The sequence below is a fragment of the Aspergillus novofumigatus genome, assembly GCF_002847465.1.
Source record: "Aspergillus novofumigatus IBT 16806 chromosome Unknown P174scaffold_4, whole genome shotgun sequence".
NCBI lineage: Eukaryota > Fungi > Ascomycota > Eurotiomycetes > Eurotiales > Aspergillaceae > Aspergillus > Aspergillus novofumigatus.
Genome location: NW_020194277.1, coordinates 1,532,262 through 1,557,947, shown reverse-complemented (window position 1 = coordinate 1,557,947; position 25,686 = coordinate 1,532,262). Strand labels below are relative to the sequence as shown.

Sequence of the window (25,686 nt, the reverse complement as noted above, 5' to 3'; positions counted from 1 at the left end):
TACTCTCTTTACCGTTTTGGGATGGTGGCGTCCACCCTATATGTAGCACGTGATGATAGCCTTATCACATACCCAGTCAGGCTTAGGCTCTTGGCGCCTTATGCATCAAGGCGTTCATTTAACCACATCTCCATTCCTAAACAATCAAATTTCATTTCTATTGCTAATGATGGTCTAGACTGCTGTATGAGGCCAAGAGCCATTACGTATACTGTTGGTTAATGCGCAAATCTGAAGTCCAGTCTTCTGTTCCCCTGGTCCTGTGTTGTCGCAACGTAGTCAACTCGTTGGTCGTCTGTCATTGCCTGCCACTTCATATCCCGGCGGCGATTCTGCATCACATAGTATAGTTTGGTCAAGGCATAGAGGACGATGTTAGTGCAAAGGATGATGAGTAGCGTCCTGTTTCCAACGACATAGCGAGGAGCATCCGCTATTTTGACAAAAGTGGATGCCTAATTAGCCAAGGAACAAAGGGCCCTCATGGATGGATCTGGCCACACTCACAGTCATGGTATATGTTCGAGCCAATGATTTGAGACGTCTGCGCCGACATGTTATATAATGCGGCTGCGATTGTCCGAGTTCGCACGCTGTTCGAGTTGCGAGAGTTCCACCCAGCGTGAAGCGCATGGGCTGAGGAGGAATTGTCGTTAGTAGTGTCCCGGAGAATTTCAGGGGACATGGTGCTTACGGTTTGGAAAAGAAAGAATCAGTGTGAGTACTGTCCATGCGACCCATTTGTTGGTTTGGCTGAAATCAACCGCATTAATATAAAGGAGCATCGGCAGCATCCACAGCTGGGCTAAAATGCCCATATATGCAATGGACTCGAAGGCCTCAGCTCCATAGACAAGGGCTATTCGGGTCACAGCACCCATCGCCTAGTCGAAAGTCAGTATTCAGCAAAAGTTGGTGGATGATCTTGAAATTACGTACATTGCATGGGATGGAAAGCAGAATTGTATTGAAAGTGCTGAATCCAAAATCTTTTAAGAGCAAGGTAAAGTATTGCGATATTGTTGCTGTTGACATTAGCTAACTTCGGCAGAAGATCCATTTGGTCGAGTCGTGTGCTGTACTCACTATTAGGTATCAGGAACAAAAGCCCTATGATATACAAGGGCCATAGATCGTAGTCTTTGAAACTCTGCCAAATAAGTTTGAGGGTCAACGGTTGGCGATTATGCATAGTGCCCTTGCTGGGGTCTTCTCGGATAATACGGTTGACCATGATAATCTCCTCTCTATCCACAAGCCACCATTAGCATGTCCTAGCGTGCCATGGAAGTAAAAGATATACCTTTCTGTAAACCATCCCTTCTTGCCTCGGGCCCAATTGGCCGTCTGTGTTGGTGACGGTGGCATGAGGATGAAAGCAAGGAGACCAAGCGTCAATGTGAGCAGCCCCTGTGTGTGTGTGAATAAGGAGCATCGAAACAGAGGCACTTGACCTGCCACAAACCTCAATCAAGAAAAGCCAACGCCAACCGGCGCGACCACCCACTCCCCGCAGGTGCAGAATCCCAAAAGCGAGACACCCAGCGAGGATATCCGCAAAAGAAGCTGCTGTATACCAGAAGCCGAGACGTATGGAAAGCTCGTGATGTTTGAAGTAGTAGGAAAGGTAGAGGATCATCTGTCATACATGAGCTCAATAAGCTTATCGTGTGGCGAAACCACTGACCGTTGGCACAAATCCCCCGGATAGCAACCCCAGAAGAGCCCTTGTGCACAGAAAGGATGTCCTGCTAGAGAGCCAGAACTGGCACAGAGCGATGATCGACCATGATGTCATCTGGAAAGGAACCCATCTGTCGGCGCCGAGCCATTTTGCCATGACCTGTGCAGGTACTTCGGCGAGTAGGTAGCATAGCCTGTTAATGGAGTTTCCCAAGTTATAGTCTGAAGTCATAGAAACTCTGTCAGCCTGTCGAAGATGGAGTTGATGGCTGGCGCAGACTGACCGTCCCGAGTCAAGTGTAAATCGGTCAAGAAGTTGTCCGCATTGGCTTGTTCTGAGCCCATACATGATCAGTGATCTTCAAGGTTGCACATTTGGATAGACAGCACGTACGGATATTGGATCGATCAAGCTCCAATGCCATAAGCATCACACAAGCCAACAAGGTAATACGAAGATCGATCTTCCGAACAATTTTCTACATCGCTGTCAGTTTGGGTTGCGAGGTAATCCTTATTGATGATTGTTAACGCACGTTCTCTTCACCCCATGACCATCTAGCCGATGGGTCGAACCGATGGATGTTTTCCCAATCTGGTCGAGGTCTGTATTCATCTGCTAACTCCGGGTCATCGAAGACAGACGGCTGGGTAGCGATGACATTTGAGTTATCGCCTTTAGACCGCTGGAAGAAGAATCGACGTTTGTCAGATACGTCGCCGAGATCTGACTTTTCTGTACATGATAGAATTCGTGTTACGCTGATTGGAGTCTTCTTCTCAAGATCGGAATCTGTAGGCGAAGTAGGCTCTGAAGTCTCCTTCTTGGCCGAACGAGCAATGACAAGAGACATCCTGCTAAGCCTGAGAAGAAAAGACTGTTGTCAAGAATGCCGAGGCTGTATTCTGAGCAGGGGTCAGGGGAGGCCATGATGCCCATTTTAAAGCACCCTCACATATGATAAGAGGCAATGGTGCTCATCACTCTAGAATCAAACAAGGGGCTTGCGCTGTAAAGCAGACCTCAATGGACTCGTTCTCGATTCGAGTCCCACACCATCACACGACTAGAGCTGCTCCTCGCTTGGGGTTTGACAGAGATGCAGCCATCCGGTCTCCAGATTTCGACAGAAGCTCTCTGAACACATGCAGCGGCGGCATGAGGCCCCTTGATCCAGAGTCCAGGCGCTCGCCGATGCGGGAACAGTAGACCTCCGGTAAGTCACTACTATCCTTCTGAATAATGCGGTATGAAGATGTGTGACCGGATCATTAGCAAGTTACTAGACGTCCACTAAAAGTCCGAAGGGGCGCAAATGCCGGAACGGCATCGGTTGTTGCCGTTGTCTGAGGCCGAAGCCTGTGATGTCCGCTGGAATTCCTCATGAGAATACTTTTTTAATCTTATGATTTCTATGAGCTCAACTCTGTACGATCTGTCGAGTTTGCGGGCATTGAGTTCGGTCATTGTTCGGCTCATTTTCTCACTCTATCTTCTGTAGGTCTAATAGCTTGTTTTCTGCAGTTTGGCTACGCAAGGGATGGATGCGCGATTTGAGGCAGTACTCTGATCAATTTGAGGCTAACCGGGGAGGTCTGGAATGCCGGAAACGACATCTGCAGTATGCGATAAAAGCGTCCAGTCTATGAGAATCGGCGGCGTTCTCGATTCTCATCCCATGCGAATTGCATAACGGCCCAGACCTTGACGTAAGAGTACGATGCAAAACTGTACAATGAGGTTTCGGGCTATGTGGCGAGGTGTGCCTTTCAGTGATTCCTAGCCTGCCTCGAGCTGTCTAGAATGCCCTAGTGAGGAATGGTGCAGTCTTCGCTACAACAGCCCGAAAGTTCCACGGAATTGTATGGAAGATGGCGCGCTAGAATCCTACCCTCTTTCACCTTTGGAATCCAGATGCAACGCTAAATTCGGTCATGGTGTTCAGCGAAGCGACACACGATGCAGCTTTCTCTGCGCCAATAAGGCCAGCACTCTCGATAATGTTGGAAACAAGGCTCGTGTCTCCCTCATGACGCACATTTCCCCTTTGGCTCGTCATGAGCGAAGAACGAAGCTGTAAACCATTGATAGGGTTCGTATTCCAGATCTGGTTTTTCTTACAAACCAAGTTCTTGTGAATGCATAAACTTATTTTGGTTTCCGTGTCACGAAAGAGAGAGTTGATATCAAGAGATAGATAATAGTTGCATACAATCTCTCGTATGACTCTCTCACATTCCTTGTAGGATAGAGACTGTATTGCCGCTCCACTTTCAAGTTCGGCTCCGCCAGGATGCAGTTATTCAGGGTGGATAAGACATCGAGATTATGATATGCTTTCCAAATCATTCTCCTCTTTGCCCTGGCGTTGTACACTGGCGACTCCGGGGGCAACAAATATTTTTCCAGAGACGACTCCCTTGAGTGTACTGACAGAGATGACCATCCAGTGGATCACGACTATCAACGAGAGGACCTGATGTAAGTCTTAGACTTTGATTGCAACATCAATCATTCATGTAAACTTACTGTTCCCAGGACCCTGAAAAACGCAGAAGGCAGCTGCCTCCCTAACTGACATGTTCCCATCGCATACGCACCAACTGGAAAGGTGAAAGCCCACCAACCCATGTTGAATGGAAAGCTTCCTGACTTCAACACCGATGCGAAGGCAAAGAAAAGCCAAGGAAGACCAAAAGCCCAGAGGATTAGTGCGGTCATTGCGCCTACGACATAAACTATCGAGGGGCAGAGCTGTCATTCAACATTTGAGTCTGTGATAGAACAGTCTTCCCAGCTGTGCCGAGTTTCATGGCCCTGAAATCGAGTTAGGTGCAGATCATGATGAAGCTCGTCCTGGGGTCATACGCAAATGTGCCAGATCCCAAAGGTCCCATCGGCAAGAACACGCTCATGATAACACCCTTATGCGGCAATTTGTGCACGGTAAGCCGTTGAAAGTAGATCACATAGACGATCATCGACAAACAAATTCCGACTCCCCATAGGACATAGCTGACGATAATAGTCCATAATGCATAATTAGGATCCAAAAGGAGGTCTGCAACGACTGCACCAGTCCCTGAAGCCACGACACAGCTTGCAATTGGCAAGAGCCAGATCGCAGTCATCGAGGACAGCTGTGCATCGACGTTTGAAATCATTCTGCTTTTGTTTAGTCAAATGCAGCACGCACCCATAAAGAAGCCAAACTTACAGTGAGAATGGCAGGTATAATGCGGAGATAACTGAAAGGAAAGCATCAATCATCCACAAGGCCCAAGCGAGATCTCTTGTCCAGTTTCCCCACGCCGGGACGCACACAAAGCAGACCATGTTCACAATGGTCGCTAGTCCCATGGGAAACGTACTCAAGAACATTGACTGAGCTGGTTCATTCATGATAGTGTTAAGGGTCTCCGGGTACATAATGTAGCGGAGCACACTCAGAATGCTGCACACTGCGAAGATGGCGACATTAAGGGCAAAGACGACGATGGAAATCCAATAAAGCCAGCGACCATTATAAGGAAGAGTATTTAAGGCGGTGGAAATCATCCCAGTCCCCATAACGACGGAAAACCATCTGATACGAGCGTTAGTAGCTTCCAGGGACCTCAGGATAACCAGCCCCTCTGAGGGAAGCCGGCTTTGAGGAAATCGGAGACGTACGATGGTGTGAACCTATACACGGTTCGTCTCCAGCCACCATGGGGCTCTGAAAGTCGATACTCATCAAGAGAGGAGCGGCAAGGAAGTGTATCCGGTGAGGCCTCTGCTGTGCCTGCGTCTTGGGGCCCTCCTTTGCTAGGCCGGCTGCTACTCGCCAGTGAGGTTCGACAAGACTTGATGATCGTGCTCATCGTCAACCCACGCATGTCCCTTACAGCAGAGACATACTGCAATCAAACCTTCAACCACAGTTCTCATAGGAGACAAGCTCCAGTGAGCGGCAGCAATTTCCGCGAAAATTCATCCTCTGTTTGCTTGGCACGTCTACCATTCCAAAGACAAGTAGGCCACACTGTTATCAATCAGCGTTCTAGAATCCAATCTCAGACAAGAAGATGGGGCTTGTTACCGAATTTTGCAGGGCAAAAAAACGTGGAGATCCACAACCGACCGAGATTCCGACGCCGACATATGACGACATCGGGATTCGGGACTGCCTACCCAGGACTGGAGATATGAATAGCTGAGGCGTAACTTCAGAAATTAAGACTCCATGTCGTATTCACACGTTTGATATCTTTCTTCAATTCCTTGTCTTGGACTCAACTTTCCTTCTTTGCTCTGAGCAAAGCGGGTGGAACGGATGACGCCGGAAACTTACCCGTGATCCGAAGGGCTTTGCTCGGTTCAATTTCGGCGGACGGTTTTAAGTACATGGAAAGGATTTCAGGTTACCACATGAAAGAATCAAGGCGCGGATGCTGGACGATGCTGCACGAACAAAATCGCTAAGAAAGCTTGTATGAGTGAATTGCGAATATCTACTGAACAAGGGCAATGTATAATCAGATATGAGCTACGCCTTGGGTTTAGGCTTGAACAAGGCCGCTTGGGTGTCATAGGTGTATTTCAAGTCGAGATGCCAGTAGTTTGCAGCAGTCGGCTTCGCAATCAACCAGGCTTGGTCCAATACGTCGACAACTTCCTGAGGCAATGGGCCCTTCTGGATATCCTTGAGGTTGTTTTCCAGCTGCGCGAGGCTGCTCACACCAATAATGACACCGTCGCGGCCCTTATCCTTCATGTTGAGCGCGGAGTGGTGATGGATCCAGCGAAACGCAATCTCGGGCATGGTTAGGCCATGCCTTTCGGCAACAGGCTCGATCAGTCGCAGAGCGTCGAATGTCGCGTCCTTGAAATAACGTCCCCGGTACAAGGTTCCATCTGAAGACTGATCACTATATCTTCCTTCCGCAGGAATGTCCTTAGTCTTGTATTTGCCAGAGAACAGACCACCAGCCAGCGGATTATAGACCACGATGTCAATCCCGTAGCGCTTGCAGGCGGGGATGAGCTCTGTTTCGATGTTGCGCGCTGTGTTTATCGGCGTCAGTAAATACAATTCGAACGGGACCCTAGAGCAGACATCTAGGTCACAGCAAGAGGATACTTACTGATAGCATTATACATCGCCTGGTAGATTGTGGGTCGAACCCAACCTCTCTCCTCGCAGAGTATAACTATCTCCGCAACTTCAAAAGCAGTATAATTGCTCAAGCCCAACTGCACGAACTTTCCCTCCTTGTGGAGCTCATTGACGGCTTCCAAGGTCTCAGCAAAAGGCACAGATCGATCCGCGGCGTGCAGGTAGAAGATGTCCACTTGGTCGGTTTGCAGTTCCTTCAAAGAACGCTCGAGGTTCTCACGAAGAACGTCGGGTTTGTGTGCACCGGGGGTATGGGGGTACCATTTCGTCGCTAGAGTCAGCCCACGTTCCTTCCACCTGGCTTGGGCTGTAAAAGCCTCTTGTTTTCCTCCCACGTAGACTCGCGCAGTATCGACCTCGTTGTAACCTTGCTGCTGGAGATGATCCAAGCACTTGTTAAAGTCGTCGAGGGACGTGATGCGAGCACCTTCGGACTCATCTGGCCCAAAGGTCATCAAGCCGAGAATGACTCTCGGCGTAGCGGATGGCACAACCAAAGGCATTATGAGATTCAAGTGTGAGTGTAGTCGTGGTGATCTTCAAAGACTGAAGGTGGAATCTGCTGGAACAGTGAGGTCAGGTCTACCTTCCGCCGGGATGACGACGAGGTTCAGGGTCATTGTCGCTATTTGTATTCGAGACTGACATTCTCAATTAATAATACAGCAATCTCACGACCACACGCAAGATAACGACACCCACAGTAGCCCGCTAAAGAAGGGGTAACGAAGCGAATACGAGGCCTCAATTCCTCAAACACCTCCGCCTGAGGTGGAATGGATACAGGTGGTGTTCCCTTACCCCGCACTTAAGATCTGCTCATTTGATCTCATCATAGAGTGGGCAGAGTAAGACATTGCAGTCGAGAATGCAAGCATGACTGCAAGAAGGCGATTAAGCTCAATTGAGCTTAAACGCCGGCTCTTGGAAGCTTCTTGATCCTGAAGTCTGCGATCCTCAGCATGGACTAGTGTCTCCTGGTGGGGAGGACAACCAGGCACATTGCTGCAGACATCTGGGAAACGTCATCCGGTCGGAACATCCAATTCCCAAAGTTATACAGCATAATCGCATATATAGCAACGAACATCGGATCCGAGTGGGTTAGCGTCACAGTCCAGGTTAATTCATAGCAATAAGCTGCTTCAAGATGGCTACACCGAACGACAACCATCGATTCTCGGTCCTAATCATCAACCCAAACACGTCAACCCACATGACGAACGCACTCAAACCCATCCTAGAGAGCTTGGATTATGCAGATATCAACTTCGAGTACTTCACGGCGCCTTCCAGTGAGTCTGTCACACTCCCGGATGGGCGCATTATCAATGGAGTGCCTAGCATCAACTCTGGAGAGGATTCTATCATATCAGCCTTGCATTGCAGGCCCTTTGTCGAACCGCTTGTTCCAAGATATGATGCATTTCTTGTGGCATGTTATTCCGCTCATCCTTTAGTCGGCATGCTGAAAGAGGCGATCGCAGAATATGAGCAGACGTCCTCCAGAAAAGACTCCGCAATACCGGAGTGCCGAAAGAAATATGTGACAGGCATATTCGAAGCTAGTGTCTTGACCTCTCTTTCCCTCATTAGCTCTTTCCATCTGATGGGAGATGCAAACTTTCATAAAGCCCAAGCGAAGGACACATTCGGCATAGTTACGACTGGGAGCATCTGGAGAGACGAACTGACAAGAGCGGTCACAGAGATGATCGTGAATTCTGGCGACAGCGGCAGCTCTACTGCTCGCTTTGCCGGTGTGGAGACCACTGGATTGACAGCCGGTGAATTACATACTACGCCTGCCGAAGACGTGAGGAGAAGGATCAGCGATGCGACAGAGAGGCTCATCAAGAGCACGTCGCATCCTGTAAGTGCCATTTGTATGGGGTGTGCAGGGATGGCAGGCATGGAGGAAGCGGTGCGAGATGGCTGTATCAGGGCATATGGTGAACGACAAGGCCGACGAGTGAGGATAGTGGATGGCGTAGTCGCCGGGGCAGGCATGCTTGTGACGGCTTGCAAGGCGGGATTCTGAGACACTTGAGCATGGCGTACTTCGTCTTTTCCTGGCACATATAAGGCACGCAGCAAATGCAACTCCATGGCGTGCCACGGTCAGCTGCACGATGCTCAGTGATTTTCCATGGCTCAGATTTGAGACGTAGAGTGTGGTTTAGCATAATGGTTACTTCAAGACCAAGACGTGGAGTGGAAAGCGGCGTGCAGATTGACATCGAAAAAGCAGGATAGAATAAGAAATTTAATCATTCATATACATGGTGCCAGTTAATGGTTCAGATCAAATCAGTCGAATTTACAATTTCGGTTCTATGATTCCATTGCTTTGGAAAGGTTCAGAACACCACTGACAGCTACCTAACATTGTGTACCTGAGGCCCACCACCTCCAAAATAAGATTCCCCGCGAAAACGCGCTACGCGTGGGCTATAACCTCGACTACTTCTGGTGGTCACGGAAAACGATGCCCAGGTATGTGCCACGATCTGCCCAATTATATCTATCTGATCCTCTGCGTGAGATAAAGCCAGCTAATACTCAAGTTGTCTTCAGAGAAATAATTACGATCCAAGCCGGCCAGTGCGGCAACAATGGTATGAATCTCAAGCGACGCAAACCAGCCGTCCGCAACCTCATTAAACATGACACTCTTGCGATGCCACGGTCCCGCTAACTGGATTTTTATACAGTTGGCAGTCAATTCTGGCAACAGCTTTGCCTTGAGCACGGGATTAGCCAGGATGGGAACTTGGAGGAGTTTGCGACAGAAGGCGGGGATCGCAAGGATGTCTTCTTCTACCAGGTAAGAGCTTTTGTGGCGTGGTGAATCTGGGAATGTGATGCTTGGATTAAGTGAGCTGACTTTGGTGAAATCAGAGCGATGATACCAGATATATCCCCCGGGCGATCCTTCTGGACTTAGAACCAAGAGTACGAATTCGCCCTCTACCAATACGCTGCGATTTATTTCTCTCCTGGATCTGAGCTGAGCTTGCATGGACAGGTTTTGAACTCAATACAAAGTGGACCCTACAAGAACATCTACAATCCCGAGAACTTCTTCATCGGTCAGCAAGGCATAGGTGCTGGAAACAATTGGGGTGCCGGCTACGCCGCCGGCGAAGTCGTACAGGAAGAGGTCTTCGACATGATTGACCGAGAAGCGGACGGTAGTGACTCTTTAGAGGTGAGACACTCAGGTGGAAGGGATCGGACATCGGACATTCTTGGCGATCGCATATGAGTATTGTTGGGCTAATTTGGTGTCTCGTTATAGGGCTTCATGTTCCTGCATTCGATTGCAGGAGGAACCGGCTCGGGACTTGGTAGCTTCATCCTCGAGCGGATGAATGACAGGTTTCCGAAGAAGTTGATTCAGACATACTCCGTTTTCCCAGATACCCAGTCGGCGGACGTCGTGGTCAACCCGTACAACAGTCTGCTAGCCATGAGGAGGCTGACACAGAATGCTGACTCTGTGGTAAGTTTCCATCTACGGGACTACCCAATTGACAGGACTAAGTTGCTGTCAGGTTGTTCTCGACAATGGTGCACTTTCGAGGATTGTTGCAGATAGACTTCATGTGCAAGAGCCTTCGTTCCAGCAGACGAATCAGCTTGTGAGTCTTCCTCATTGCAAGTAAACCGCATACAAGCAAAGCTCACTCTCAATAGGTGTCCACCGTCATGTCAGCCTCTACCACCACCCTCCGTTACCCCGGTTACATGCACAATGATCTTGTTGGAATCATCGCCTCTCTCATCCCCACACCTCGCAGCCATTTCCTGATCACATCATACACCCCCTTTACCGGTGACAATGTCGACCAAGCAAAGACAGTCCGCAAAACCACCGTTCTAGACGTTATGCGCCGCCTGCTACAGCCGAAGAACCGCATGGTCTCAATCAACCCCAGCAAGTCCAGTTGCTACATGAGTATTCTCAACATCATCCAGGGCGAAGCAGATCCCACAGATGTGCACAAATCTTTGCTGCGTATCCGCGAGCGACGCTTGGCATCGTTCATTCCTTGGGGTCCGGCCAGTATCCAAGTAGCCTTGACCAAGAAATCTCCATACATACAAAACACGCACCGTGTTAGCGGCCTGATGCTGGCGAATCACACGTCAGTGGCGACTCTCTTCAAACGAATTGTCCAACAGTACGACCGCCTGCGGAAACGAAACGCATTTTTGGAACAGTACAAGAAGGAAAGCCCTTTTACGGACGGTCTAGGCGAATTTGACGAAGCGCGGGCTGTGGTGATGGACCTCGTTGGTGAATATGAGGCAGCAGAAAGAGAAGACTATCTGGACCCAGATGCGGGAAAAGAGAAGGAGATGGGGGTGTGATCACGACCACTGCGTAGTGGATGGCTAAATTCTGCGAAACGGCGTTTGCTCCTTGATTTCCTTTGCGCTGTTGCTATGGCTTTTTCTGATGGGTTAAACTTTGGCAAGCGGCGTTTACCGTTAGTTTTACTTTGCTATATCCTTGCGGATCCTCCTACGCGTGATCATGGGCGTTACTCCATGGAAAAGGTTTCAGGCAAAACCGTATAGGAGGAGATAGAGACGAATAATGCGACATCGGATGTCCAGCATTTTCAGATCCCGGAAACCACTTACTGAGAGTTTGAACTACATACGGAAATAGTAGAGACGTGCATGCTCTTATCAGGGCACGGACATTTGGCGATCCTGCCATGATAGAGTCGTAAGCCTTACCGCTGCGAGGCGTTGGTGCTGCAGGTAGATAGTGTATGAGCCCAACGTCGTCAACTGTGATTGACAACGCATGGACCACGGAGTACGCGAACCTCCATCTTCCACATGCACTAGGTACTTGGAGATGGTGGAATCGATCAACTATATAGAAGCACATATTGCATAAACTAGATATGGGCGGAACAGGTGGCGTGTAGGCGAGTATTCGAAAGAGAGCGCGGTTGCATATCCCTTTGTCTGGAACATATAGACAAACAATGGCTGTCACGGCTTGAGGTGAATGCTAACCTTGAATGCCATCCTGACGTGACAAGTCTGCAGGCGCCCCGCTGTGACTGTGGGTGTCTGAAATACTGGAGGAGGAGATGGATGGTTCTGCCAAAGGAAGATGGCTTGAGTAAATTTTCTTCGCATATTTCGTTCTTTTGTTGTGTTCAGAATTGTCGTGAGCTGTCAACAAGTGCTAGCGCTACGAGGTACCTGAGAGTACTCCATACCGAGCACCGGCTACCACAGTGGTACCTAGGTGTCTACCTTGTGGAGGCTAAGGCAGATATGCCAACGAGGTAACCTAGCGCTTTCCGTCCTTATCAAATGGATCAAAATCGGCTAACTTAATGGAACCACGCACATCTGCCAACTCAAATGTATATTGTGCTACCTCTGCAGGCCAGATGTGGGTAGCTACAATAGTGCAGTTAGTGGCGTTTCCAACCGACTTACTTCAAGGTGGTAAAATGACTATCTACCCCGTCCCAGCTTATCATGTGTTGCTTCTCATCTTCCAAGGAAAGGAGGTTAATTGTCGCGAGAACCAAGGATACTTTGCATTATTGGTGGTCTTCGTCTTCCCGAGGTAAGTAGCTACCTTTCCTGAAGATAGCTAGATAGATAACTAGTGGCTTTTACTCCGCACCGTTGCAGTTTCATCGAGTTGCGCCAACCGCAAGCAATCTGCACGCGATTCCGACAATGCCCATTTTCATGCTGGAATTTTATCAACAAATGGACAATTGCTGGACTTGTTATACAGACTAATTTCAGTTTTCAGTTAGAACTTTGATTTGATGCTGTTTTTAGTCATTGGAGTCGCCGAGTGCTAGGACATCCACTTCACGTGACTCATTCTCGGTGCGGAGAAGGCCGACTAGTACGGAGTAGATCCAAGATGAAGAGCGCCATCGGTTCGGCCAGTCACTTGAATCAGTTGAATTAATCTTTAATCGAGAGACATTGATAACGCGCAGTGTAAAACAGCTAGTGTAGTAAATAATACCTGATATTTGTACAGCTTGTATCAAACCGGTAGCGATCCAGATCAGGTGGACTCAGCATGCTCCGCCATAGGCTCCAGTGGTTGCCCTGCATTGTTACGGGCGGTTTCGAGGTGATGATCATAGGCAGGATCTGCCTTATATGATCTGACTTGTGAGATAATTTGCATGCCTTTCAGCAGCAGGCGCTATTCAATTAGATATGCGTAGTTGGAATTCAGAATGGGTCGGTGCGTTCATAGGGGTCATAAGGGTCATAAGGTACTCCGCAGGACTCGTCACCTCACCCAGCGGAAAGGGGAAAGCGACTTGGTCATTCAGTCGACATACTGTAGAGATGAACTGTCCTTTTTGGATCCTTTCCCCCTTTTTCTTGTACTATTCGTCTAGTGTTTGAAAGCCTTCTTAGTTCCTTGATACTCCGGATCTGACGATTGTTCAATGGATACTACGGAGTACCGCGTAATGAAGAGCCACTGGCCTCGAGTATCGCCTCGTCTACGGAGTACTACCTCCCCGACTCTTGATGATGATAATAGAAAATGATTTGTATTTCTCTTTTGCAAGCTCGACAGGACTCCTCCGATAATGCCGCAGATGATCGCAAGATGTGGTACCGAAGGCAAACCGACCTCGTGCGCCGGGCAAGTGAACACTTGGACTTGGAAACTCCCTTTCTACTGTACAGTAACTTTTCAGAGGCCTCAGGCTCCACCCCGATTTTGCCTCCACCAGGTGGCTATAAGTACTTTCACTAGATCAGTAGTAGTAAGTGAGTAACTCGATAAGTACAAAAGTAGAGTGAAAATGGAGCCCTTTTGGATCAGCGGCGGCACTAGTGTACTATTCTGTACTATCAGTATCATGAAAAATTACTAGTTGCTACTATGCTACAACCTCCTACGTAGATGTCTCCAAATGAAGCAATCTAGCCTATCTACCTGGCTGGGTATTGTGACTCAGCATTCATCCCTCTCTTCCAGTTTCTCCTCAGTTCTTCCCATGTTAACTAATATTATTCATCCGTAGCATCATCGGGCTCCATCCATTCTTTAATGAATTATTAAGACAATCCCCTTCCCCGTCGCCTCCTGTCTCTGTATCCATTTGTACAAATTGACTTTTTCTTTTTTTGCCTCACTGCCACCTCAATTTCCAGCAAAACTCAACCCCCATCCTTTCATTAGATACCACCTGTTGTTCCAGTCCCGTGCCTTCCGATCATCGGTCTGCTTTCCGATCCTCTTTGAAAGACATATATATAGCCGAGCCGCTGGCAGCAGTTACTTCCTCCTTCTTATCTCTTTCCTTATCGACTTGACTCCTCAACAGTCTGCTCTTCTCCCTACCCTTGCTCTCGAACCTCCTTATCTTATCCTCGACCTCGCCATCAATCACCTTTACTCTCAACCTCGTCGTCTACCCGTCCATACGGTTCTCCTCGATTCCTTCTTGACTGCATTCCTCAAATTGAGCCGATATATATTTCATCGACTTCCTTCTTCCTTCCAACCACCTTACCTAGCTCTTGTCGCAACTTTCTAACAACATGGCGCCTCGCAAGCCTCGCTGCAACTTCAAGGAGTGCAAGGAAGCCGCACAGCGGATCGTCGGTGACTGCAGCTTTTGCAATGGACACTACTGCTCGAAACACAGAATGCTGGAGGCTCACTCCTGTACGGGGTTAGAGGACTGCAAGAAGGAGTCTCACGCCCGAAACGCCGACAAGCTCAACAGCGAGCGTACCCAAGTCATCAAGGGCGTATAAGAACCTGGGACGGGTTTCGCATCTCAAGCAATTCCACCTTCGACAATTCTTTCGATTTACATCTTCACCCTACGTCGCAGTCGATTAAGCCCGTTGAGTTTAGCGCGGTGTTGTGACTCGATTTGATACCTTGGCCGGTTTGAGCATTAACGAATTCGTTTTTGTTCCTGTCGGCTGCACATAATGCAAATCCTCTTTTTTTGGGACTTTGGGTTGGGAGATACTCTTTTGGGTTTTATTTCTGATGGTTGTTTGCCCATCTCATAATCATTCATACGCGTGGCGTTTATACATTGGAGTTTGGATGAATTCACTACTATCTGCAATATCGATTTGTTGCGCGGATACGCCATCGTGTTCAGCCATCCATAGACTACTGTTCTATCTTCAACTGAGACGATCTGATTTCTTGTTTCCTCCTCAGTTACAACCATATTTTCTGCGTAGTGTAGACCGCTCGGACCTGCTATCGTCTCCCCGCTTGGGTGTCGCACATAACTGGTTGTACAGTCGATACCAAAACTCATCGATTTAGGGAGCTCGCCAATGGCCTTGAGTCGTAGATGGGCAGTAGTGAGGCAACTAAGGCAGCTACCCTCGTAGCTTAGGCCGCATAGCGCGCCAGCCATCCCAGATGTTTGGGCCAGTGGGAGCTCAACCTGATCTCGTGTCATATGATGTTCAACGACGTTGGAGCATTGGCCCATGCTACGTCCAAGAGCTTGAGAAATGAGAACTCGAGTCAATTTCACGAAGGCGGCTTTGAAACCAAAATCGGTGGACTACTGAATAAGAGCGTACATACAAACCAAAAAAAAGTCTCCAGAGCCCCATTTAACCGGGTCCAATCTTCGGCCTATAGCAGCACATGTCAGTCCATGCCTTTTCACAAGCGAGTAAGAAATAAAGAGCACATACATGTCATGGTGCTCACTCAACCTGCTCAAATACTTATTCAACTCCTCCACTCGCTCCTTGTGAGTCTTGACTCCTTCCCGCTTTAGACGTTCCAAGAGCTACTCCGATATCAGCTGCTTTGTCCTTTGTTCGTAGACCTCTCCACCGTCAAAGAAGCGCAGGTAGAGTCTGTAGACAGAATGAGATACGTACCCTCTTCTTTCGTGCCTCTTCGTACTTCCTTTCCGCCTCTGTCTTGCCTACTGTTGCACCCGGTTCATCAGGTGTGGTGTGGTCCTCGCTCCTCCCTTCTTCATCTGGGTGTCTAGCTTCGGGCGGCGCGGAACCAACCTCACCCTCCTTGTCGGATTTGCTCTTCTTGGACTTCTTCTTTTTCTTTTCTACTCGGCCGTCGCTGACTTTGGAGCCTTTGAGTTTGAGTTTGCCGCCCCGCCGGCTGTGTATTCGTCGCCGGGGCCATTCGTATTTTCTTTCTTGGTTTTTTGGGAATTCAGAGGACCAAGACAGTGGCTTATGTGTTTGGTTGGCAGGAGTTATATGGTTAATGTGTTTTACTTTGGCGTGGTTCTGGTGATGATGGAGTGTTGTAAGTGGATCTAAAGACGTTGTAGATGGCGATGGTCAGGTGATTATTACTATTTTGGCTTAGCGTTGTTTCTTGTGCTACTTCTAGAAGTGATATGGATGAAGGAACGGTAACTAAAACTCTCCAAAGAAATCCTGTTTCCAAATTTAAGGGTGATGCCAAAGGTGGATTCTGGAAGTGTGCCTTCTTTGTCTGTTTGTTCTCTCTTTGTCTGGCGGAGGACAACATAATCTGGACAAAGGACGATCTTGTCGAGGAGGATGCTGTGCTTGATAACCCAACAGCAAGGAGATATCCATTAGTTACTCGTTTTTGTTGTTGCGACAAAGGTATCTTCTTGCCATACTGAAAACTACCTTAGGATACAATGGCAGCCTCATTGAACTCTTTGATGTCCTACCATCTTGAGCGGTCTCTCTTTGACCTCAATGCTCCCTTTGATCCCAAATCTTAGGATCTGTCTCTATTGAGCTTCAGTTCGTTTCCTTTTAAATGTCTCAGTGACGATGTTCCTGCTGCATCGTGCCCCTTGCCATCGCCTCGCCTTCAAATATTCTACTTAATCCCACAAGATTTCCGCTCATAAATCTCGTATACCCCCTACCCTCCCCCGCGCCCTCCTCCCGGGGACGATCATGGAACGCCTCTTCTCCGACGGCGACGATGACCTATTCACAGCAGACACCCTCACAACGCGGTACGTCCATGTGCCGCTCTCCTCCGGCTACGCCCATGACAAGGTTATCCTCTTCGACGCCATCTGCAGCGCCATCCAAGCCGGCCGCTGCGAGATCTATTCCTCGCGTAACCTAGAGAATACCACTTCTGGGTTCATGATCGAGGTCCAGGCTCGATTCTCCGAGCCGGGGGCAGTTCGGCGTGCGGCGTACCATATTGCGCAACGGCATCTGGAGTTTCATAGAATGGAGATGCATAGTAGGACGCAGACGAGGCTGGCGGAGAAGTGTCTGGCTAGTTTGAGTTTGGAGGATGCAGGAGGGAAGTAGAAAGAGCTTAGATAGAGCATCGAATGACTTTGGGGAGTATCCTTCGTGTGGCTTTGTGCGTTGGCGTTCTGAGATGGCTGAATAGGAGAAGGTGTTGCTTTGCAGTATCTTGAAGATATCAGATGAGGCGTCAACTTTCGGAAAGACAGGCACAGGCAATTTGCCGCAATTACTGCCATCTGCGCTTTGTTAGTCCTAGGCCTTAACTGCGGGCAACTACAAAGGAATTAGGTAGTACACAAAGGTATTGTCTTGAAGGTCCAGACTCGTCTTGCAGATTCGACAATGCATGCAAGCCTTGTGTGGTCTCAAACTATGCGGTCTTCTTTCTTGCACGTCTGATACTGCACCTTCAGTTTCAATCTAGATGTCTCATTCATTGTATATAAACAGTGCCTTGAATGCATCACCACCATCGATCATTGCATCAGCATACATTATAGCTCAATCGTCCCGACCAGCCCTCTACAAACTCATTCAAAACGCAATACCCAAACGAACGAGCAAACAAGCAAAATGGGCCTCCTCGAACTCATCCAATACCTCCGCGGCGAAGAACCGGCAGGATACACCTGGTACGTCCACTTCCCCCTTCACGGCGACCCACTAACCAAAAGCGAAATCCTTCACACGGCGGTCCAGGAAATGCGCCACGAGAAAACAACTCTGTGGTCCTCTCGAGGCGCAGCGCCCAACAAGGGGATGCTGATGAAAGTAATTGTGGCTGACGACAAGCTGAGGAGGTGCTCAAGGCCGCTGGGACGGTCCTCGAGCGGCGGCTGCAGGATGCGAAGATGTCGCTTGAGCGGATTCTTCAGAGGGATAATGATAAGAGGGCGGATAACTATGTTACCAAGTTGACGAGCGATTTGGCTGCGTTGTCTATGGATGGGTAAATAGCTCTGTCTTTTCTCGTGGGTGTCTGGCGTCTGGCGTCTGGTGTCTGTTGTTCTTGGTTAGGTGTTGGTAGACAGCTCCGACTTTGACGGAGCGTTACTGAATGGGTTTGCTTGGGATAGGAAATGGTGAGTTCTCTTGCTAAAATGATTCTGTGGATTCCTCAAAAAGCCGGCAAAACCCTACTCCTTGAGTGAAAATAGAATTCAATTGCTCGCTTCATTGATAGAGCTAATGTATGTTGTAGTCATTCGTCATGAAGGTAGATGTTAATCAAAAGGAATCGGTCGTAGACCTGTTCCGCCAATTCGTTTCCTCATTTCGGCTCCAGCGGCAACTGTACTCGGCACTTTGATACCGCAGCAATCTCCGAAATGATCAGTGTGACGGGCGTGAGGATGGCCATCTCCATGGTCGTGGAGCTCGTCATCCTCCGCATCATCCGTGCGCTCTCCCATACTCGGGTCAGCGGGCAGCAGACTGCCGAATAGAAAATGCTGCATGATGGGTAACTTTCCCAGAACCTCCTTGATGAACATTTTCTTCATGCCTCCTTCAATCTTCAGCCAGTTTCTGGCACCGGAAATATCATCCAGCATGGGACTGTGCCACCGGAGGCCTTTGACCGTCTTCACGCTGTCTACCCATCGCACTTGATCCAGATAGATATATCTGTCTCCTTCTTCGTCTAATACTGCCGTGTTGTGGATCGCTAACGGTGTGATGTACGGATGATCCACAAGCTGGGCGGCACCGAAGAGGAAGGGCAGAAAATGGTAGTCGTCCAGACCCCAGACACCATGTGAGCCAGCAGGTTCCAGATAATAAGTCATTTGTACTTGCCGCATGAGATGCATATACTCGAGATACACTCTGAAAACGATCATTGGAAAGTCTGCCGTCGATATCATCTGCATCTGTCGAAGGCACAATAGCCACATCATAAAGTTCAACTCATGTCCTGAACCATAGTCTAAACGGTCCCGCGATCCCAGGGAGTGGACCAAATATGATGATACTTCCTCTATGGCGTCCGTATTCTGTAGTCCGAGAATGTCTCTATGCCATGTCGCACTCTGCGCAGCCACATCATCGAAGAGATCGCGGAAAGCCGGGTTACCGAACCTTGAACCGCCTTGGTCAATGGAAGGATGTTTGTCAACGAGTTGTCTAATACTGTCTATCACGGATAGAATTCTGGAGATGTTTGGGGAGGCGGGTTGGTCTCTGTCATCTGTAACCGCGCGTCCTCTTACTGAATCAGAGAGGCCGAAAATGAAGGCGACGACGAGAGTGTAGGTCGACGATGCAAGAAAGGTCTCGTGATCTTTCCGCGATAGGATACGCCGGACAGGCCGTGTATAGGTATGAGTCGATAGATCTGGTGGGCTGGGGAGAGAAGGTGTCACCGGGGCGGGCTCTCTGGACGAGGGGCCAGAGTGAGACTTGCGACTAGCTCGCAGCTCGGATAACTTCTTGGACAAATCAAGCTTGGGTCCTGCTGGCGGAGACGACATAGTCGCATGAGAAGCCATCATGTAGTTCGCATAAAGAGCGATCTGATTCTGACAGACGCTGGCAAGTGACCTCGAAATGTAATCACTTGACTGTAAAGTGGCAGTACTAGTACCAAAGCTGACAACGAAACAAAGTGGTGTCACAGGCGCTCTCGCCGGCAGATGGGGCGTATCAACACACCGCCTGCTAAAAAAGGATTATGACGGCATTGCCATAAGCAGGCTAGCGTCATCTACTACAGTCACCATGTGATCAGGCAATAGACTAACCGCTAATGGCTAAGGAGACCCTGTTTGCGTAAAGACAAGCTGAAGGAAGCAGGTGGAAGGACAGCTGAAGTCTGCTGTGTAAATGCGAAAGAGGCAGGAAATCACGGCAGGATATTAACCAATTCCATCGTCTTCTCAGCACCTCTGACCATGGTCGATGTGAAACCTGGAAGACAATCTGGAGAAGTAACGGTTGATATATCTACATCTGGCAGCTGATGGTGTGCCGTTTCAAATAAGCAAATACTGCATTGGCCTACTGTTAGTCCTGCATTTTGGCGAGCACGCCATCATGGACCACTCGGATCTGACTGAATCCCACGCCAAAGAGGCCACTAGAACACATCGCTCTTCATCCTCTCCATCCGAAACCTCGAGTTCAGCACCCATGTCGCCGTCAGCCCTGCCACAGGCAAGTAATGGTGCTGATCGAGCTGTAAGTAACGGGCACTCCGCACAGCGGCAATCCGGCTCGACCGATGGCCTCAGAAATCGAGATTCCGGATCTGGCAACGGTCATGCAAAGAATGCAGCACAAAGAAATGGAGGGAACACCGATGCATCAAACGATCAGTCGGAATTGGACGATTCACATGTCGCGTGGTATACTCGACTGGCGGAGAGATATGGCAGTGTAGAACTCGAAAATAAAGGAAGCGTCGCTCGAGATCATCTTGCATTAGGTGTGCCTCCACGTCTCGATTTTTCTTTTTCTCCTCTTTCCATCCTCATATCTGTAGCATTCGTTAACGTCTGTGGCTGCTAGAACGCACATTTTTGGCCTGGTTGAGAACCTCGCTAGCTTTTGCTTCCATTGGCATCGCAGTGACCCAGCTCTTCCGCCTGAACGCGACCAGCGCACCATCTTCCGACGTATCCTCTCAACAGTTCCCTTCTCTCCTTTCACCCCCTTTCTATGATCCTGCAACGATAAAGATCACGTCTGAATCACAACGACTGCGGAATCTCGGCAAACCTCTCGGAACGACGTTCATTGGAATCGCCCTGATGATTCTTCTGATTGGGTTCCACCGCTATTTTGAAAGTCAGTACTGGATCATCAGGGGTAAATTTCCGGCGAGCCGTGGAAGTGTTGCTCTGGTAGCAATTGTTGCGGCCGCTTTGATCGTAACCACTTTTGTCGTCATACTCGCAATTTCGCCGAGTGCTACTGAGACTTAAGGCAAATAGGAACATGGAGCATCGTCTCCCAGGCGACTGGCGTTATTGTACGGGCATTCAACAATTGCGTTCACAATTTATGTTGATCTGTTTCATTTCAGTGTATATCCCTTTCACTACCCTATATAACAAACAGTATTGGGGCCAAAGGTGGAACCTTGATTATTTCTGGCGCCATTATTATCAAGACCTAGATCTAGACTATTCAAGCTCAACAAGGTGCCGCTCGCAAGTAATCCATCAGATGTGAGTATCGCCAGTCTCCCTTATTCTTCAGCTTGTAATAGTCGAAGCAAAATAAGAGATGCGGGGTTACGAAGGGAGCATCTTGCTCTCACATAGGCCGAGAACATTTCCTGCTTGACAGCCAATGCGACAATTCGGATGAACTCAGAAGCTATGTGGATTACTTGTCATTGACAATCCTTACCTCTAAGGTTGAAGTTGATAAAGCATCCACTTCCCATCCTATCACGGCACTTGACTATCGGAGGTGTTGACCTATCAGTCACCATCGATGTGGCACTCCGCCTCAACCTACCTCTAAAGGTTCAGCGTATCCTGAGTTCCTTAGATGGTGCATTTGCGGTCGAATGATGTGGTTTTGCTCTGCCCTGGACTGCTTGGCTGTGCCCATGGACCTTAAAAGACCATGTCTCCCCCTCAGTATAGTTCGGTTGTCCAACTTCGGCTTTGCATCGTCGATTGCATCAATACGAATCGATAGACTAGCTGCTCAGTATGACTATGCTGCCGCATCCCCTTGATCCATTGTCACCGGCAGAGATATCGCTGGTAAGTTCGTGCCTTCGCCCCATGAGGTTGTTGTGCAATGTAAGCTGACAATTCAGGCTGTGCGTCATCTGAAAAATGCATATCCGAGCGATAAACTCGTCTTCAGGGTAGTCACCCTTTTGGAGCCTCCCAAAGCTCAGATGATACCGTATCTAGAAGCAGAGCGTTCTGGAAAATGGGACGTTACTGCTCCAAAGCGGAGTGCGTTCGTTCAATTCTACAAGAACGCACCAGCAGATTTTCGCGAGGTTCATCTTGAATTGGACACAGGCAAGGTTACAAAAGAGAAAGACCTCGCGGGAAGACATTCATATGTCGACACGGAGGAGATGCAGGCTGCTGAGGATGCTTGCATTGCCTCGGCCAAGGTGCAGGAGGCAGTTCGTTTGCTGGAACTCCCCGAGGAGGCTGTCGTGTGTATTGAGCCTTGGACGTATGGGACGGACGGCATGAACGATATGTCGGAGAGAATTATCATGGTATAGTATTCGATCACCTCGGAGTGCGTAGTAGTGACGTTCCGTACAGTGCTACTTCTATATGCGTCTTGGGAACCACGGTGATGCGAACCATTACGCGTATCCGTTAGACATCTGCGTGGAGATGTCGGGCGATCTCACGGTTAAACGAGTTCTTTCACTGCCTTCGGGTGAGCACGACAGAACCGGGGTTGCCAGTGAGATCGGTGTCAAGCCGTTTGATCGGAACAAGATCCACCGTACCAGCGAATATCATCCCGATCTTGTCACCGAGAGGCGAACTACAACTAAGCCATACCAGGTCGTCCAGCCAGATGGGCCTTCGTTTCAGGTCCACGGGAATCTGCTCACATGGGAGAAGTGGCGGATGAGAGTTGGCTTCAACTATGTGAGTCACCATCCGGGAACCAGCAGTCGATCTCAAATTGACACTGTTTGCCTTCTCAGCGGGAGGGCTTGACTCTCCACGATATTACCTATGATGGTCGGAGCGTTTTCTACAGACTCTCCCTGTCCGAGATGTTCGTACCGTATGGCGACAGTCGTGCCCCATATCCGCGCAAGGCTGCTTTCGACCTGGGGTCGAACTTGGCCGGTGTGAACTCAAATAACCTCAAGCTGGGTAGGTATTCATTCAAATTAGGGCTGATGGCAACAGTCGCTAACAATGATGAAAAGGGTGCGATTGCTTAGGCTATATCAAGTACTTTGATGGATACCATCACACCTCTGCTGGTGACCCGATAGTCCTACCGAATGTAGTTTGCTGCCACGAAATTGATGACGGTATACTGTGGAAGCACACCAACTATCGGACGCAGAATGCTGTCGTAACAAGGTCGCGCGTCCTTGTGTTGCAGACGATCATTACAGTCGGGAACTACGAGTACATATTTGCCTTTCACTTCACTCAAGATGCGTCGGTCAACTACGAGGTTCGTGCAACAGGCATTCTATCCACGGCACCCATCAACTTGGGCCAGACAGTGCCATATGGAACCATCGTGGCCCCCGGGGTCATGGCGCCGTACCATCAGCACCTCTTTTCTCTGCGAATCGACCCAGCTATTGACGGGCGCAGAAACTCCCTGATGGTCGAGGAATCCCACGCAATGCCCTTCAACGACCCCAGCGTTCATAACCCTTTCGGAGTGGGATACACAACCGTGAACCACATCGTTGAGTCCGAAACACCCCTGGATCTCGACGTCACCAAAGGACGAGTGTTCAAGATCATTAACGAGAATGTCAAGAACCCCATGTCCGGGGGACCAGTCGGATACAAGCTTGTGCCGCACTACTCGCAAATGGTACTGGCGCACCCGTCATCCTACCACTTCAAGCGCTCTGAATTTGCCGAGCACGCTATCTGGGTGACCAGATACAGCGATGAGGAGCGTTACAGCGCAGGCGAGCACACGATGCAGTCACTGGGAGGAGAGGGCATCGCTTCCTGGATCCGATCGCGACTGGCGCCAGTCAGCGTGCGCAACGAGGATATTGTGGTCTGGCACACATTCGGCACGACACATAACCCCCGTGTTGAGGACTGGCCCGTCATGCCGGCGGAGAAAATGACAGTCTCGTTGAAACCGGTCAATTTCTTCTGGAAGAACCCTGCATTGGACGTACACGTCAGCTCGCAGGAGGATAACAAGAGTGTTTTGGTGCAGGACCAGGACCAGGATAAGGATCGTAGGGGTGTCCAGGCAGATGCTTGTTGCAAACTTTAAGAAGCTGACACAGTGTAGGTGCGACGAAGTGATCGCCCTAATCATTGAGACCGAAGCGGTAATCTTGATCTAAAAGAATGTCCACCTATCTGCAGTGCAACCATGGAACATCTCATAGGGCTGAGATCCGCTCCCGGACTTCGCCGTTTGCTTTGCATACCTTTGGATGTCAGCGGTCAGCCCTTATCTAATCGTACTGTATTTCGTGAACCGGTAGATCCGGAAGTGGTACTCTGTGGATAGAGTACGGAACTCTTCGCAACCGCCGAGTGGATTAAGAGTTGCCGCTGACATAACCATGGATCAATATTAACTATCTGAATTGTCCAACTGGTAAATCCAATAATAGTTCTGCCTGCGGTACATCGATGAGACATCGAAAGTAAGCCACGATATCTATAACAAAAAGACCCTTGCATACCACGTAGCTTATTGGGAATATCCCATCAACTATTGTTTTGTAAACTGGGGTAATTACTGGGGATAGTTAAATCTGGTTATTCATTCATGGGATTCATTGCCTGATGACATCTGTGCGATCATGACGCAGTTGTGGGATGTTGACAGCCGGCGTCGGTCCTCAGGGATGACTTATCCTGCGACTCGCTAACTTATCTGATGCAGGTACTCGAGGCACTAATCCAGTAGTCAGGAAGAATAGAGTAACAAACACTTTATCGGTAACCAGAAATAGTAACGATAAGTAACGATAAGTATCACGAAGGGTGTACGCAGGTTAAGTGCCGATGCAGTTGCTTGAGGTTTGCGATGTGAACAGCGGCATGACGAGCATCAATCGACATGGTTCCCGCAGACTTGTAGGGGTCTGAGACAGTGATGCGATCAAAGCTATCGATTGAAGATTCCAGTATGTTTCGAATTTGGGGTTGATGATCCGTGCCTGCTTTGTTCCCGAAATAGAAGCGGATAGACAATGCATTGATGATCAAACTGCGCTATCTGCAAATGAAACAAATGAACAAGGACACACATCCTGGTGTCCGGAGAGCATTTCTAATCTATCTCAAAGATGGAGCATCTACGAACTACTATGTTTGATCTTGGCATGAGAAGCACTTTTCTGGACAAGGCTATCAATCTGCGGTTCCTGTATTTGTTAGAGGTTGTCCCAGAGTGTTCGAAAACAGCAGCAGGGAACCTGCCTGGTCTGTGCCGTATGACTTGGCAATTGTCGCCATGGATATACATACTCCGCACCCCGTAGACCACCTACCTAGTAAGCTAGGTGCCTGTACTTCATATAAGAGCTGAAAGCATGGGATTGTACGCCAAGGAGGCAGAAGGGGGCCATAGCCTGATTCATCAGGATATCCGCCAGGAATGTGTCAATTGCCAAATGCCTGACAAGAGAGACTTGCCTCGATCATCCGTAACGGCGCATTTAAGCAGTCCACAATCCTGAAAGATGCGCCATATCCACGTACTACCTTTACGTAGCCGCTCATGCTCCACTTGCCAACAAGGGGGGCTGCCCAGCATCTAGCCCATGTCGGTTTTCTTCAAGATTGAGGGTGGCATATTTGCTCCAGCCGTACAGTCTGCATTTAGTAATCTTGAGGAATAAGAATGCCACATCGAGGGTCAAGCCCTCCGGCCATTTTTATGGAACCGAGTCCTTCAGAAATGAACAGTTCAAGAGGCTGTG

The 25,686-nt window shown here is 49.1% G+C and overlaps 11 protein-coding genes across 11 annotated transcripts; 6 read left to right on the top strand and 5 right to left on the bottom strand.

Annotated features, from left to right (window-relative positions):
* Positions 1–218: 218 nt before the first annotated feature.
* On the bottom strand, positions 219–2,537 carry P174DRAFT_369553 (putative MFS transporter; the record flags this gene model as incomplete). The annotated part of the gene is made up of 11 exons (XM_024822287.1): positions 219–433; positions 508–636; positions 695–884; positions 940–1,025; positions 1,087–1,247; positions 1,304–1,410; positions 1,466–1,639; positions 1,688–1,905; positions 1,968–2,018; positions 2,078–2,162; positions 2,220–2,537. The coding sequence occupies 11 exons, from the start codon at positions 2,535–2,537 to the stop codon at positions 219–221; spliced, it is 1,734 nt and encodes a 577-aa protein (XP_024682619.1).
* A 1,473-nt stretch (positions 2,538–4,010) lies between these two features.
* Positions 4,011–5,562, bottom strand: P174DRAFT_460138 (TDT family transporter; the record flags this gene model as incomplete). Its single annotated transcript, XM_024829849.1, has 6 exons — positions 4,011–4,160; positions 4,214–4,438; positions 4,471–4,501; positions 4,553–4,849; positions 4,902–5,300; positions 5,369–5,562. The coding sequence occupies 6 exons, from the start codon at positions 5,560–5,562 to the stop codon at positions 4,011–4,013; spliced, it is 1,296 nt and encodes a 431-aa protein (XP_024682618.1).
* A 217-nt stretch (positions 5,563–5,779) lies between these two features.
* Positions 5,780–7,605, bottom strand: P174DRAFT_441291 (aldo/keto reductase family protein). Its single transcript, XM_024827278.1, has 2 exons — positions 6,811–7,605; positions 5,780–6,730 (listed from the first exon to the last, which is right to left on the bottom strand). Exons 1-2 carry the CDS (start codon positions 7,343–7,345, stop codon positions 6,213–6,215), a joined length of 1,053 nt encoding a protein of 350 aa, XP_024682617.1. The 5' UTR covers positions 7,346–7,605; the 3' UTR covers positions 5,780–6,212.
* P174DRAFT_406343 (aspartate/glutamate racemase family protein) lies at positions 7,515–9,094 on the top strand. Its single transcript, XM_024824101.1, has one exon. It carries the CDS (start codon positions 7,993–7,995, stop codon positions 8,881–8,883), a length of 891 nt encoding a protein of 296 aa, XP_024682616.1. The 5' UTR covers positions 7,515–7,992; the 3' UTR covers positions 8,884–9,094.
* Positions 9,095–9,311: 217 nt separating this feature from the next.
* On the top strand, positions 9,312–11,456 carry P174DRAFT_441287 (gamma-tubulin mipA). Its single transcript, XM_024827277.1, has 8 exons — positions 9,312–9,338; positions 9,420–9,460; positions 9,557–9,669; positions 9,744–9,797; positions 9,871–10,053; positions 10,144–10,347; positions 10,400–10,486; positions 10,542–11,456. Exons 1-8 carry the CDS (start codon positions 9,331–9,333, stop codon positions 11,217–11,219), a joined length of 1,368 nt encoding a protein of 455 aa, XP_024682615.1. The 5' UTR covers positions 9,312–9,330; the 3' UTR covers positions 11,220–11,456.
* Positions 11,457–14,417: 2,961 nt separating this feature from the next.
* On the top strand, positions 14,418–14,636 carry P174DRAFT_371092 (AN1-type zinc finger protein; the record flags this gene model as incomplete). The annotated part of the gene is made up of 1 exon (XM_024822363.1): positions 14,418–14,636. One exon carries the CDS (start codon positions 14,418–14,420, stop codon positions 14,634–14,636), a length of 219 nt encoding a protein of 72 aa, XP_024682614.1.
* Positions 14,637–15,470: 834 nt separating this feature from the next.
* Positions 15,471–16,738, bottom strand: P174DRAFT_450943 (DUF1754 domain-containing protein; the record flags this gene model as incomplete). The annotated part of the gene is made up of 4 exons (XM_024828983.1): positions 16,447–16,738; positions 15,747–15,990; positions 15,555–15,652; positions 15,471–15,492 (listed from the first exon to the last, which is right to left on the bottom strand). The coding sequence occupies exons 1-4, from the start codon at positions 16,518–16,520 to the stop codon at positions 15,471–15,473; spliced, it is 438 nt and encodes a 145-aa protein (XP_024682613.1). The 5' UTR covers positions 16,521–16,738.
* A 37-nt stretch (positions 16,739–16,775) lies between these two features.
* Positions 16,776–18,043, top strand: P174DRAFT_460133 (uncharacterized protein; the record flags this gene model as incomplete). Its single annotated transcript, XM_024829848.1, has 3 exons — positions 16,776–17,143; positions 17,660–17,867; positions 17,888–18,043. The coding sequence occupies 3 exons, from the start codon at positions 16,776–16,778 to the stop codon at positions 18,041–18,043; spliced, it is 732 nt and encodes a 243-aa protein (XP_024682612.1).
* A 118-nt stretch (positions 18,044–18,161) lies between these two features.
* P174DRAFT_168578 (serine/threonine-protein phosphatase 2A activator) lies at positions 18,162–19,867 on the bottom strand. Its single transcript, XM_024821221.1, has one exon. The coding sequence runs from the start codon at positions 19,580–19,582 to the stop codon at positions 18,314–18,316; it is 1,269 nt and encodes a 422-aa protein (XP_024682611.1). The 5' UTR covers positions 19,583–19,867; the 3' UTR covers positions 18,162–18,313.
* A 9-nt stretch (positions 19,868–19,876) lies between these two features.
* On the top strand, positions 19,877–21,249 carry P174DRAFT_441284 (uncharacterized protein). The gene is made up of 2 exons (XM_024827276.1): positions 19,877–20,514; positions 20,598–21,249. Exons 1-2 carry the CDS (start codon positions 20,124–20,126, stop codon positions 21,011–21,013), a joined length of 807 nt encoding a protein of 268 aa, XP_024682610.1. The 5' UTR covers positions 19,877–20,123; the 3' UTR covers positions 21,014–21,249.
* Positions 21,250–21,409: 160 nt separating this feature from the next.
* Positions 21,410–24,348, top strand: P174DRAFT_441283 (amine oxidase). Its single transcript, XM_024827275.1, has 5 exons — positions 21,410–21,808; positions 21,865–22,287; positions 22,337–22,675; positions 22,735–22,909; positions 22,966–24,348. The coding sequence occupies exons 1-5, from the start codon at positions 21,755–21,757 to the stop codon at positions 24,018–24,020; spliced, it is 2,046 nt and encodes a 681-aa protein (XP_024682609.1). The 5' UTR covers positions 21,410–21,754; the 3' UTR covers positions 24,021–24,348.
* The last annotated feature ends 1,338 nt before the right edge of the window (positions 24,349–25,686 follow it).

Excerpts from the sequence above, each read along its gene's own strand:
- P174DRAFT_441291 (XM_024827278.1), bottom strand. The coding sequence starts at position 7,345 with ATGCCTTTGGTTGTGCCATCCGCTACGCCGAGAGTCATTCTCGGCTTG. Across the intron at positions 6,731-6,810 it reads GGCGATGTATAATGCTATCA|CGCGCAACATCGAAACAGAG; the intron begins GTAAGTATCCTC and ends CGATAAACACAG.
- P174DRAFT_406343 (XM_024824101.1), top strand. The coding sequence starts at position 7,993 with ATGGCTACACCGAACGACAACCATCGATTCTCGGTCCTAATCATCAAC.
- P174DRAFT_441287 (XM_024827277.1), top strand. Across the intron at positions 9,461-9,556 it reads CGGCCAGTGCGGCAACAATG|TTGGCAGTCAATTCTGGCAA; the intron begins GTATGAATCTCA and ends ATTTTTATACAG. Across the intron at positions 9,798-9,870 it reads TTCTGGACTTAGAACCAAGA|GTTTTGAACTCAATACAAAG; the intron begins GTACGAATTCGC and ends TTGCATGGACAG.
- P174DRAFT_168578 (XM_024821221.1), bottom strand. The coding sequence starts at position 19,582 with ATGATGGCTTCTCATGCGACTATGTCGTCTCCGCCAGCAGGACCCAAG.
- P174DRAFT_441284 (XM_024827276.1), top strand. The coding sequence starts at position 20,124 with ATGGACCACTCGGATCTGACTGAATCCCACGCCAAAGAGGCCACTAGA. Across the intron at positions 20,515-20,597 it reads TCGAGATCATCTTGCATTAG|AACGCACATTTTTGGCCTGG; the intron begins GTGTGCCTCCAC and ends TGTGGCTGCTAG.
- P174DRAFT_441283 (XM_024827275.1), top strand. The coding sequence starts at position 21,755 with ATGACTATGCTGCCGCATCCCCTTGATCCATTGTCACCGGCAGAGATA. Across the intron at positions 21,809-21,864 it reads CACCGGCAGAGATATCGCTG|GCTGTGCGTCATCTGAAAAA; the intron begins GTAAGTTCGTGC and ends CTGACAATTCAG. Across the intron at positions 22,910-22,965 it reads CTCAAATAACCTCAAGCTGG|GGTGCGATTGCTTAGGCTAT; the intron begins GTAGGTATTCAT and ends AATGATGAAAAG.